The 13909-nt window shown below is 41.1% G+C and overlaps 2 protein-coding genes across 9 annotated transcripts in view; one reads left to right on the plus strand and one right to left on the minus strand.

Annotated features, from left to right (window-relative positions):
* Window positions 1–2801, plus strand: part of MFSD6 (major facilitator superfamily domain containing 6) — a 70640-nt gene extending 67839 nt beyond the window's left edge. For 2 of the 5 annotated variants that reach the window (XM_082467047.1, XM_082467050.1), the window contains one exon: window positions 691–1438. In XM_082467047.1, coding sequence (XP_082323173.1) covers window positions 691–894 — 204 coding nt within the window. In that variant the 3' untranslated portion in view covers window positions 895–1438. Of the gene's footprint in view, window positions 1–516; window positions 542–690 lie in introns of all 5 variants that reach the window. The other 3 variants (XM_082467052.1, XM_082467051.1, XM_082467048.1) reach the window with 2 other exon arrangements.
* NEMP2 (nuclear envelope integral membrane protein 2) overlaps window positions 2262–13909 on the minus strand; it is a 36967-nt gene continuing 25319 nt past the window's right edge. For 2 of the 4 annotated variants that reach the window (XM_082467211.1, XM_082467209.1), the window contains 2 exons: window positions 3780–3910; window positions 2262–2349 (listed from right to left, as the gene is read on the minus strand). In XM_082467211.1, coding sequence (XP_082323337.1) covers window positions 3814–3910 — 97 coding nt within the window. In that variant the 3' untranslated portion in view covers window positions 2262–2349; window positions 3780–3813. Of the gene's footprint in view, window positions 2350–3779; window positions 3911–7390; window positions 13473–13909 lie in introns of those variants that run through there. The other 2 variants (XM_082467208.1, XM_082467210.1) reach the window with 1 other exon arrangement.

The raw sequence follows: 13909 nt of genomic DNA on the forward strand, positions 1-13909 counted from the left end.
TCAGAGGAAAATCCATTAAAAAAGAAATGTTTCCTGATTTTTACAAATCAGGAGTGTGGCATTTTACAGACATGCTGCAGGTGATGTGCTGGAGTGATAGGTACTCAGTTACTCAAGTCAGTGGGTTACATACGTACTTGTTTACATTACTTTTTTTACGTGGATGTTCTCTCTTATTTAACTTTTAGTGTGTACTTTAAAATCCCAACTATACATCAGGACTCAATTTCAGGACCTTCTTTTCCTGGCCCTGTCTCCGAGGCTGAGGATGCCTTCCTCACTTCCTGTTGGACAAGGTGCTTTCCAGCCTTGAATTCTCTGGTCTTAGCAAGTGGCCTGAGTTCCCGTTCCGTGCCGCTTGCCCAGTGACTTGCCACAATGGCTGGTGGGAGCCCAGTAGATATGTGCTGATATAAATTGTTCTCCTAGGAGTAACAGGCATGTTGGTAGTAACGTTCCTTTATCCACAAGATACGTCTGCTTATAGTGTCTGTGTTTTTCATGCGGCTTGGACAGTTGCACGTAGGAAAGGAGATGAAAGGTAAGACATTCTATCCTTATTCCTCTGTTACTTGTTTCCTGAAGTGGTTACTTCAGGATGATCTCCCCATGTTTCCTATATCTTACTTGAAAGCATATAAAAAGTTTGCTAGCATTGACCATGGGGCATCTCCTATTTTTTCCTTCCAGGGGACCAGTGAGGATCGGGAAACTTCTCCAACTGGTGGAGCCCGGCCTGGACCGTGTGAGGCTCCCTCTGACCCATCGAGAAACCAGCCGTCCCCTCAAGCAGCAGCATCTCAGACGCAGAGCAGCCCCGCTCACCCCGGTGGAGACCCGCGCAGGGAGGAGGCTGAGGACCAGCAGGCTCGGCCTGCCTCTGGGGGACACTGAGGGCTCCTGCTCGTCTCACACCCTGCATGGAACTGGGCTCCTCTGCCAGCACAGAGGGCGCACCTCGAGGAGCATAGCACCACATACGCTGCTGAACACCTGAACTCATCAACGCAGAAATACACACACACACTCACACATGTAGAAGCTACAGTACATATTGGCAGAAATAGGTCAACTTCCGTAGTCCCACTGGAGTCACAGAAGGAAAATGGATCTCAGTGAGGACGTTCAGTTCTTGGATTGGTAGGTTAAGGACTACAGGCCTTCTCTGCCAGGGCAGTAAGCGTCGAAACCAGCAGTTACACTAAATGCGTGGAGGGAAAGAAAAGTGTTTCAAGGTGAATGCTGATATAATTTCCCTCTTCTGATTATTTATCCTAATTATTTGGTTCTTAATGCAAACCGGGAAGAAACAGAATACATCATCTATAATTTTGTTTCTCTTAAAGAGAACAATTAAAAAAAAATTTAAGACGTATTTTAAAAGTAACCAGATAAAAGTTAGTGGCATCTATGCTTTTGTTTAAAAAAAAAGGAAAAAGTTTCATCAGAAACTTGGCATATCTCTAGCAAATATATTTTTATATGGGTATGGTGTATAATGAAAATAGTCAATTCTTTGAGTGGCAAAAGCTGTTACTGACTACCGCAAGCTAAGCTGAGCTTTAAAATGCCTTTTGTTTTAAATGGGCTTTAAGACCAGAGGAGGGAATATTTGAAATAAACCAACCAACTTAGTATCCTGTGGCTTGATAGACAAGGGTTTACTAAATATATTGATACTGTAAATAGCCTCTATCACTATTTACAACTTTATAGTGATTTGGGCTCTAATTAGCTGATGGACTAAAACAAACACACAAAATCACTGAATTCCTAAGCGTTTCTTTAATTAAGCAGTACTACTTACAAATAACAGTATAATATTTAAGTGCCTGGGGAAGGGATACAATTTTTAAAAATTACATACTGGTTCAGTTTTTTTGTTTTTGGTGAGGGGAAAAGGTGGTGAATAGGAAACCAGGAATAGAAAAGACAGAAATAAGAAGTAAGTACACTTTCCAATGACTAAAGAAACAAATCTCAGTATATTCTTTCCCATGAAGACATAGTCAGACACTGGACAGTTCAGATACGGGCATGCTACTGTAAATATTACAGCTGCAGTCAGGACAATGGCCGGGTGACTCATGCATAAAGCTTGCTGCTAAAAATGAAAGCTGAGGTTATAGGAAGCCTTGGGGGAGGGCTGTGGACAAGGGAACATTGCTTTAGCTGAAGGAAGGTCAATTATATAGTGTGTACAATACTGTGGATGAGCACAGGAGAGAGGAAAGAAAAGAACAGAGTTAAAAAATGAGCAACTCACCTTACTCTCTGACTCTGATTAGGCAGGACCAATTATAAAGTGAGGGCTTCTCCACGATACCATACTTCTGCCCACAACTGCATCTGGAAGAAGAAAGTCTACACTTGGATATCTAGCTTCACCACAGAACACAGCTTAAAAACAAAATAACAGGAAGAAATAGAATTAAGCAAATAGTTATTTTTGCACTTGAACTGAAATGTACTGTACTGTAAATTATCATGACTCATTTTAAGTGACCTTTAAAAATCAGATGTATTTATTATGCTTATGTAATTATAGAAATAAAGAAATGGGTGACAGGCTGAACCTCACCTATGAATGTATAGTATGTGGATTTGTGAAACTGACTGTAGGAAGTCAAAAAACTTCTACTGTGTCTTGTGTTTACAGTTCTGATTTATTCCTCTGAAAAGCCTGCTGTTTTGGAAATGCACAGTTGACATGTTGAAATAAAAATAAATACCATTTTTAAGTATTTCTTAAATGATAATGATGTGACCAAACAAATAAAAGTCCTTCACTCTGTAATGAATGAGATCAAACTCTACAGGCCTTTTGTTATGAGACATTTACTGTGAGAGGTGATTAAACAGTGCAGTAATTTCCAGCCTTTTAGAGCAGACACCTTCATGGGTTTGTGGACTTTGTGACTTCCTCCTGTCCTCAAAGTGCCATTTAAAAAAAAAATTAAAGTGAATGCAAATTAAATTTTGATTTGAGAATTTTCTAATCCCTTTTGAGATCCCCTGGAAATACCCAGGGAGGTCACAAAGCCCAGGTCGGTAATCACAACCTTAATGACTTGTTTCATATGCTTTTCCCCATAATTGTAGAAAAAGTGAATTACGCAAAGCGCTGAGCTCATGTGGATCCAAAGAGGTTAGTTACTATTTATTAAACTATTACTCAAGGCCTTAAGTAGAATAATAGATGACAATAACACGTATACCTCCACCAGCCAGTAAACCTCGTGAAAAGCCTAAGGAATTCATAGAAAGAATATCGCTGCCTTACTGGCTTATTAATCTTGTCACGGGCCACACGAAGCAGACAGTTGGCTAAGTGCTCCCCTCTGATTTGCCGTTCCTCCAAGACTGCTGGGCGTGGAGGCTACTGCTGGTGCTGAGACCATTATTTAAGTGGTATTCCTTGCAGCCAATCTGGAGTTAAGCAATGATTCCAGGAAACAGGGAGCCACACCCACTGTTACTGGGTGCTTGGCGTGTGCTGATGACATTGTTTTGTCCTAACAACAACGCACTGTAATACATATCACTATCCCCTCCTTTAAATATGAGGATTTTGGAGCTGAACTCAGCTTACGTTATGGGAACAAGGTCACAGTGCCAGGATTCAAACTCAGACCCACCTGATGCCCAAGTGCAGGTCCACCCAGGACCTTCTCCAACCCCAGGAGGCGGGGAGGCCACTCTCTGCTTCTGTTGTGGTAGAGCAAGGCTAAAAGCAGCCCCGGCCATTCTGACCCTTACCTTGTGTGTCTGATGCTCACCCTGTGTGGCTGCAGTTCCATTTAGAATCGCTAGCTATTCCCAGATACACAGAAATCCAGTGCCTTCAAACTCCTGCTGCTCTGTTAGTCGTGAGTGCCACTCTGGAGATAACTCGGAAGATCTGGCAACCCTGCAGAGAAAACTTGGAGGTTGCAGGGACTCTGAAGACCAGTGCCACGGGAGCTGGGAAGGGCCAGCAGGCACACCCACCGCTCAGTATCCTGAGGCAACAGCTTCGTAGAGCAGCACCATCAGGTGTGGTGGCCATTAGCCACAGGTGGCTGTTAAGTGCTTACAAGCTGGCTAGTGCATCTGAGGAATTAGATTTCTCATGTTATTTATTTTATTTTTTTAACTAATTAATTTTTGGCTGCGTTGGGTCTTCGTTGCTGTGCGCCGGCTTTCTCTAGTTGTGGCAAGTGGGGACTACTTTTCGTTGCGGTGCGCGGGCTTCTGGTTGCGGTGGCTTCTCTTGTTGCAGAGCACGGGCTCTAGGCACGCGGGCTCAGTAGTTGTGGCTTGTGGGCTCAGTAGTTGTGGCATGCGGGCTCAGTAGTTGTGGCTCACGGGCTCTAGAGCACAGGCTCAGTAGTCCTGGTGCACGGGGTTAGTTGCTTTGCGGCATGTGGGATCTTCCTGGACAAGGGCTTGAACCCCTGTCCCCTGCATTGGCAGGTGGATTCTTAACCACTGCACCAACAGGGAAGTCCCTCTCATGTTATTTAAATTTAAACAGCCATCTGTGGCTTGTGGCTACCATACTAGACAGTGCAGGAACAGAGGAAGAAATTACCTTTGGGAGATCTCTGGGTCTTAGTTTTCTCATCTTCATTGTGAAAGGCTGGACCCTAAAATTAACGTTATTCTGTGAAGATGGGGGCATGCTGTGACAGAGCTGACTGCAGGCAAATAAAAGATGATTTTCCCTTCAGAAATTTTTCTCTCCTTGGGTGCAGTGGGACAAGACAAAGCTACTTCTGAAGCCCCAAACCACTCCTGTGTCATTTCAGCAAAGTTCTAAGAATACCTGGCTCAAAAATTCCAAACCATCAGGCAGATGGGAGAGAGATCAGTGCCTGGATGGGAACAGAATAAAGGGGTGAGAGAAAGGGGGAGTGGGTTCTCCAATCACTAAGTAATTTACCTTATGAGAGGACAAACTGCGGTTTAAGATAAGAGAGTAACTGGAAACTTGGTGATGTCTAGAATGGGGAAGAAATGAGCCAGTCCAGGTGGGCACCTTACTCTCACTCAACTCCCATCTGCTTCGGGCGGCTAATACAGGACCACTTGCCCCACTGTGGCTCCAGGGAGGTCCCAGTTTTTAGATGGCAACCCAAGGACCTTATAGTGCTGGGGTTAGGATTGCCGACTCTGGAGCCCCACTGTCTGGATTTGAGTCTTAGTTCTGCCAGTGAGAACTCACATTAAGTAACCTCTCTGGGTCTCACGGCCCTCCTCTGTAAAATTAAGATGATTACAGTATCTGCCTTACAGGTTCTTTTGATGGTTAAATGACATACCCGACACAGAGTAAACACTCCATAAATGTTGCCACTATTTTTGTGTGACAAATAGCTCATGGCAAGGGGAGTGCTGTCTTATTTCCCCATCCTGGCCCTAACTCTTAGTGCTTTGTTAACATTAATCTATAACCATATTGCATGCTCCCAAACTACAGTGCTATGTTAAACGTTTACCTATACCTAATAAGCTGTCTAGTAAGACATTCAGTTCCAACATGCATTGTAAACATTAAGTGGTTGGAGATACGAATTAGTTAAGGGACAAAATTAATCAAAACATAAGCTGAAGAGAATGGGGAAAAATGACAAGTAATGTTATATGGCAACAAATTGGACAGCCCAGAAGAAATGGACAAATTTCTAGAAATATTCAGCCTGCCAAGACTGAGTCAAGAAGAAACAAACAATTTGAACAGACCAATCACTAGAAGTGAAATAGAATCTGTAATGATAAAAACTCCCTGCAAATAAAAGTCCAGGACCAGACGGCTTCACTGGGGAATTCTACCAAGCATATAAAGAAGAACTTATACCTATCCTTCTCAAACTATTCCAAAAAATTGAAGAGAAAGGAACACTCCCAAATTCATTCTACGAGGCCACCATTACCCTGACACCAAAACCAGACAAAGACACTACAAAAAAAGAAAATCAGAAGCCAGTATCTTTGATGAATACAGATGCAAAAATCCTCAGCAGAATATTAGCAAACTTCAGTGCAACAGGATAGAAAGCCCAGAGATAAACCCATGCACATATGGTCACCTTATCTTTGATAAAGGAGGCAAGAATATACAGTGGAGAAAAGAGAGCCTCTTCAATAACTTATGCTGGGAAAACTGGACAGCTACATGTAAAAGAATGAAATTAGAACACTCCCTAACACCATACACCAAAATAAACTCAAAATGGATTAAAGACCTAAATGTAAGGCCAGACACTATAAAACTCTTAGAGGAAAACATAGGAAGAACACTCTATGACATAAATCACAGCAAGATCCTTTTTGACCCACCTCCTAGAGAAATGGAAATAAAAACACAAATAAACAAATGGGACCTAATGAAACTTCAAGGCTTTTGCACAGCAAAGGAAACCATAAACAAGACGAAAAGACAACCCTCAGAGTGCGAGAAAATATTTGCAAATGAAGCAACTGACAAAGGATTAATCTCCAAAATTTACAAGCAGCTCATGCAGCTCAATATCAAAAAAACAAACAACCCAGTCCAAAAATGGGCAGAAGACCTAAATAGACATTTCTCCAAAGAAGATACACAGATTGCCAACAAACACATGAAAGAATGCTCAACATCATTAATCATTAGAGAAATGCAACTCAAAACTACAATGAGGTATCATCTCACACCAGTCAGAATGGCCATCATCAAAAAATCTACAAACAACAAATGCTGGAGAGGGTGTGGAGAAAAGGGAACCCTCTTGCACTGTTGGTGGGAATGTAAATTGATACAGCCACTATGGAGAAGAGTATGGAGGTTCCTTAAAAAACTAAAAATAGAACTATCATATGACCCAGTAATCCCACTACTGGGCATATATCCTGAGAAAACCATAATTCAAAAAGAGTCATGTACCAAAATGTTCACTGCAGCTCTCTTTACAATAGCCAGGACAAGGAAGCAACCTAAGTGTCCATCAACAGATGAATGAATAAAGAAGATGTGGCACATATATACAGTGGAATATTACTCAGCCATAAAAAAGGAACGAAACTGAGTTATTTGTGGTGAAGTGGATGGACCTAGAGACTGTCATACAGAGTGAAGTAAGTCAGAAAGAGAAAAACAAATACCGTATGCTAACACATATATATGGAATCTAAAAAAAAAAAAAAAAAATTGGTCATGAAGAACCTAGGGGCAACACGGGAATAAAGATGCAGACCTACTAGAGAATGGACCTGAGGATACGGGGAGGGGGAAGGGTAAGCTGGGACAAAGTGAGAGAGTGGCATGGACATATATACACTACCAAACATAAAGTAGATAGCTAGTGGGAAGCAGCCGCATAGCACAGGGAGATCAGCTCAGTGCTTTGTGACCACGTAGAGGGGTGGGATAGGGAGGGTGGGAGGGAGGGAGATGAAGAGGGAAGAGATATGGGGAAATATGTATATGTATAACTGATTCACTTTGTTATAAAGCGGAAACTAACACACCATTGTAAAGCAATTATACTCCAATAAAGATGTTAAAAAAAAAAAGAATATTAGCAAACTGAATCTAACAATGCATTAAAAGGATCATATAGCATGATCAAGTTGAATTTATTCCGGGGTCACAAGGATGGTTCAACACACACAAATCAATCAACGTGATACACCACATTAACAAAAGGAAAGACAAAAACCATGTGATCATCTCAATGGATGCACAAAAAGCATCTGACAAAATTCAACATCCATTCATGATAAAACTCTCATCAGAACAACAAAATGGACACAACAGCAAGAACAAGCAGACACACCAATGTTCCATGCAAATCAAGGGATTATTGAATCTCACAGGGAGAAGGGAGAATGAACTAAATGGTAGATTTTCACACTCAGGATTCAGTAAAGGATCTTTTGTTTGCTGAGCGGAAAAAAACCCACAAAAAAACAAAACTCTCATCAAAGTGGATAGAGAAGGGAACATATCTCAACATAATAAAGGCCATTTACTACAAATCCACAGCCAACACAATACCCAATGGTGGAAAGCTGAAAGCTTCCTACTAAATTCAGGAACAAGACAAGGATGTCTACTCTCATAGTTTTGGAAGTCCCAGACACAGCAATCAGACAAGAAAAATAAAAGGAATCCAAATTAGAAGAGAAGAGGCGAAACTGTAATATTTGCCCATGACATGATATTCTATACAGGGAACCCTAGAGTCTCCACCCCAAAACTATTAAAACTAATAAATGAATTCAGCAAGGTTGCAGGATACAAGATTAATATACACAAAATGCAAAATATTTCTATACACTAATAATGAAATATCAGAAAAAGAAAGTGAAAAAACAATCCCATTTAAAATCACATCAAAAAGAATAAAATATCTAGGAATAAACTTAACCAAGGTGAAAGACCTATATGCTGAAAACTATAAAATACTGATGAAGGAAAATGAAGATTCAAAGAAATGGAAAGATATCCCATGCTTTTAGATTGGAAGAATCATTATTATTAAAATGGCCGTACTACCCAAAGCAATCTACTGACTTAATGCAATCCCTATCAGAACACCAGGACATTTTCCACAGAACTAGAACAAATAATCCAAAAATTTATGTGGAACCACAAAAGACCCCAAATTGCCAAAGCAATCCTGAGAACAAAGAATAATGCTGGAGGTGTAACCCTCCCAGACTTCAGACTACACTACAAAGCTACAGTAATCAAAACAGCATGGTATTGGCACAAAAACAAACACATAGATCAACAGAACAGAGTAGAGACCCCACAAATAAACCCACACACCTATGGTCAATTAATCTGTGACAAAGGAGGCAAGAATATTCAGTGGAGAAAAGACAGTCTCTCCAACAAATAGTGCTGGGAAAGCTGGACAGCCACATGTAAAACAATGAGATTAGAACATTGCCTCACACCATATACAAAAATAAACTCAAAATGGTTAAAAGACCTAAATGTAAGACATGAAACCATAAAACTCCTAGAAAAGAACACAGGTGAAACACTCTTTGTCATAAATCATAGTAATATTTTCTTGGATCAGTCTCCCAAGGCAAAAAAAATAAAAGCAAAAGTAAACTAACGGGACCTGATCAAACTTAAAAGTTTTTGCACAGCAAAGAAACCATCAACAAAATGAAAAGACAACCTATGGGGAAAAAAAAAATGGAATGGGAGAAAATATTTGCAAATGATGCGACCAACAAGGGGTTAATATCCAAAATATACAGAAAAGAGCTGGCTCCCGGGTCAGATAAAAATACCTGTCTCACTGTGGGGGATCTTCAAAATTCCACATCCATTATGTTATCTATGCATAGGATCCTTCTTTCAGTTGGACAAAAGAAAAAGGTGATTTAAATATTGTACTTCTCTAACTCTGGGTAATAATCACATACAGAATAATATAAGATCCTTTTTCTTTTCTTGACATCATTCTGGAGGTCTTAATTCTTCCACATGTCTCGATGTCAGCTATTCCAAACCTCTTAATATCTAAAATCTCATAAATTTCTAGATTTAAAAAGTCATAAATTCAAGTATTCTCCTAAATGTCAGATGGACACTCCCCTGTAATTCAGCTCTAAGTATTACTGGCAAACTATACAACTAATTGACAAAGCATTTTTTGTGATATGTAAAATGTGTTTTAAAACCTTTAAAAAATAGGGACTTCCCTGGTGGTCCACTGGTTAAGAATCTGCCTTCCAAAGCAGGGGACGTGGGTTCGATCCCTGGTCGTGGAACTAAGATCCCACATGATGCGGGGCAACTAAGCCTGTGCGCCACAACTACTGAGCATGGCCGCCACAACTAGAGAGAAGCCGGCGCACTGCAATGAAAGATCCCGCGTGCCACAACTAAGACCTGACGTGGCCAAAAATAATATTTTTTAAAAACCTTTAAAAAATAACATTGGGGGGCTTCCCTGGTGGCGCAGTGGTTGAGAGTCTGCCTGCCAGTGCAGGGGACACGGGTTCATGCCCCGGTCCGGGAAGATCCCACATGCCGTGGAACGGCTAGGCCCGTGAGCCACAACTACTGAGCCTGCGCGTCTGGAGCCTGCGCTCCGCAACAAGAGAGGCCGCGACAGTGAGAGGCCTGCCCACCACAATGAAGAGTGGCCCCCGCTTGCCACAACTAGAGAAAGCCCTCACACAGAAACGAAGGCCCAACACAGCCATAAATAAATAAATAAATAAACAAATACTTAAAAAAAAAAATAACATTGAATATGACTGTTTAAGCATGGCGACCTACACTACATCTCACTCATATGTTTTGGGGTCAAACAGTCCAACTTGCTAACAACAGTGAGCTTCTGTGAGGCACCTCGTGGGCGCACTAACACAACAAAGGTTCTGTTGTGCTCCACAACTGCACACCTAGGGTGGCATGAGGCACAGAACCAACTGTCAACAACCTGTGAAGGGGATAACCATTTTACTGAATGATCATTTAAATTGTTTAAAGGCCTTTAAATAAATGAAGAAAAAGAGGAGAGAGGGAGTGGGGTGGGGGGAGAGAGAGACAGACAGATAGACAGACAGGGGAAGGAAGAAGGGAAGGAGAGAAAAAAGATCTCTTAGAGGAGCTGTCATACACACTGCTTGATGGGGGCTAGACCTATGATCAGCACTACAACAAACCCCAATTCAAATAAACACAACAGAAATACACCCAATATATCACAAGCAATGCTTTTAATTATTTAGCTTCTCACAGTACTCACATAACAGAAACTGACAAATCCATGGTTTCCTCTAAAAGTAAACATGAAAAACAATATCCCCAAAGCCTCTTGTTGCTCTTTTTCTCTTCCTTTAGCTATTTTTATTGCAATAAAAATCACAATAAAAATAGCTACACCTAGCTTGTTGGCCCACCAGGAGCTGCTTTCTTCTACTGTCAGCAGCTGTTCACCCTGGCGCAGGTGAGGCCCAGTGGCTGTCTTGGCTGGGATGTCCCCTGGGAACTCCAGCAGACTGAACACGTTATGCACACACACATTGTGTAGTACACACACCGCCTCTTGGTGAGCACAACCACAAACACGTCTGATACATTTATAATATAGCACCAATAAATAGAATGACAAAAAAAAAATCAGATTAAACTGTAACAAAAACACTATTACAACTGTTTACACTTATAAAAGTCATCATCTTCATAAATCTGAATGGAAGATACTTTGATTTTTTTATATCAAAGTCTATGTGAAAGCACAGATTAAATTTAGTGTATTTCACAAAAATAGCAAAGCTCCTGATATTAAAAGGTGTCTGGCAAAAATAGAGACCCGTAGAACACTGACACACTGCTTCAAAGAGAAAATATCATTTGGAAATCAATCGAAAGAATTCCAAACAGGCAGCCACACTCTTATTCAACGATTTAGAAAAACGCTATACTAAATTTGCTTCCGTAAAGCAGTGCCCAAATGATCTGTGTGTCCCTCCTCCATAACCCTTCTAGAAAAGGGAGATTCCTCATTCTTTATGCTGCTACTCTTTATGGCCCCACCACAGCAAAAGAGCCTGCGTTTGATTCTTAAAGAGAAGTTAGCAACATCTTAACCCTTGGATTGTTTTGCCATGTTCAGATCTTTTCTCAGACCAATGTTTTGGCCTCTTTTCCTCAGAGTCAAAGCTCATGGTTAGTCCCTCATTTCACTCTGGAGTCTAAAATCATGAACCACAAGAAGAAAAATGATTTGCTCTCTATAAGAAAGATCACAAATCTGTTTTGTAGGAAATTGTTATAAACACGTATAACTAAACAATTTTTTAAAATAGGCCAGTCGAGGGGCTTCCCTGGTGGCGCAGTGGTTAAGAATCTGCCTCCCAATGTAGGGTACATGAGTTCGAGCCCTGATCCGGGAAGATCCCACATGCCACAGAGCAACTAAGCCTGTGCGCCACAACTACTGAGCCTGTGCTCTAGAGCCCGCGAGCCACAACTACTGAGCCCGCATGCCACAACCACTGAAGCCCGCGAGCCTAGAGCCCATGCTCTGCAACAAGAGAAGCCACTGCAATGAGAAGCCCGTGCACTGCAACGAAGAGTAGCTCCCGCTCGCCGCAACTAGAGAAAGCCCGCGTGTAGCAATGAAAGACCCAATGCAGCCAAAAAAAAAAACTGTTGTAGAAATTCAGGTGTGAACACTATTGAGACCTGAATTTAAGGAGTAAAAAAAAAATAAAATAAATAAAATAAAATAAAATAGACTAGTCGACTTGAGGTTAAATGCCTTCAATTTCAACATACAAAAAAATGTAAAAAGTAATTCTAAATTCTAATCTTTATATATGTCTATAAAAGTCTTATCAAAACTTTAAAATATAACCTTAGGAAATGTTTCTCTTTATCACAGTTATCAGTTAGTTGGCTATTATTAAAAAATAAAAACTAAGTCATGAATATTGTGAGACCCAAGGCTGTGGAGAGATGGCTGTGGAGAAATGGCCCCTCACACCAATACTGTGAGACCCAAGGCTGTGGCGAGATGGCGCCTCATTTCTAAAAGTCTCTTCTTCTACCTGAGTCATTGGAAACAGTAGGGCTGGAGTTCTAGTCCCAGGGCTGCCTCTAAAAAGCCCTGTGGTCTTGGACAAGTTATTTAACCTTCTGAAACCTCCATTCCTTCACCATCAGCGTTTTCCAAACATGTGTTCCAAGGAATATTAATCTCATGAAAAAGGGTTCTGTTGTCAAATTAAGTTGGAGAATGCTGCACACAATTTCTCCTCTTTAGGAGGTTCACAATGTGCATTAGCATTATTAAAGGCTCTGAGAAGTCCTGCAGTATGTTTGTTTAATCATGCATCCATCTTAGTTGACCTCAGGATTCCTTTACCTACTAACACTTATTAGCATCCTGTGGACTACACTTTGGAAGATACTGGTCCAGTGTAGCTCAGGTCTCTTCCAGCACTTACACTGATAACACGCAGGAAGAGCAATGCAGAGTCTTTTGACACAGGTTCTGGGGATTAAGAGAGGATTTAATGCCCTGCAGATGACACGGCACCTATTCACATTAATTGGCCCCTTGAAGATCAACATGATCCCTTTGTTCCTAATGAAAGTCTTCATTCAAGGATAGTGGTAATGACTGTCACAGAATCTTGATGGCCACCTACAGTACAATACACAGAACTGTCCAAGAAGGATCAGTTATCTTCAATACAGTTTAGTTTTCCTTTCCAGCGTGACTTGATTTTTCTCCATCGTGAATGCTTTTGCCACTGTTCCCCGGCACAGTTCTGCCCACCTTTAATAGGATCCCTGCCCTTCCCCACTTCCTTGTCCAGAATGAAGTCAGTGTGCAGGTAGACTGTCAGGAGTCCTCAGGTTAAAGAGCTGCTCTTCCAAGAAGGCACCCGCAAGGCCATATTGTTCTTCATGCAGCCTAATTTCTTCAGGCGACAAGTGGCTTCCTCCAAGAACAAAGTCTGCAAACCTAGTAAGTATTTGTTTTAAATAAAGTTAATGTTATCACAGAGAGGTTTATTTGGAAGATAACATGTTCCCTGGCTACTTATCCCCTTTAATTAAATTTGACTTTGCATCAATAGAGGATGGCATTTGCACAGTGGGTGTAAAAACAGGAATGGCTTATGTGATCCTTCTCTAGACGTTCAGGGAAAGGATCGAGAAGTAGGCAGACTTAGGAGCACCTAATGCTGCCAAATATACCCATTCCTGCTTTCTAATTCCTTCTTTCTCTCTTTCTTATTAAATGTATTATTTATTCATTATTTTAGTGTCAAGACTTTCCCCCTTCAATCTTTAATTTGAGGGCCCTGTCGTTTGGATAAAGCTAGGAACAAGGGAAAGCAGTAGGGAAAAGATGCTGGGGCAGAGATGTCTTTCTCGGTGATCTTTACAAATGACTTT

Source organism: Balaenoptera physalus, assembly GCF_965194825.1.
Source record: "Balaenoptera physalus genome assembly, chromosome: 6".
Classification (NCBI taxonomy): domain Eukaryota; kingdom Metazoa; phylum Chordata; class Mammalia; order Artiodactyla; family Balaenopteridae; genus Balaenoptera; species Balaenoptera physalus.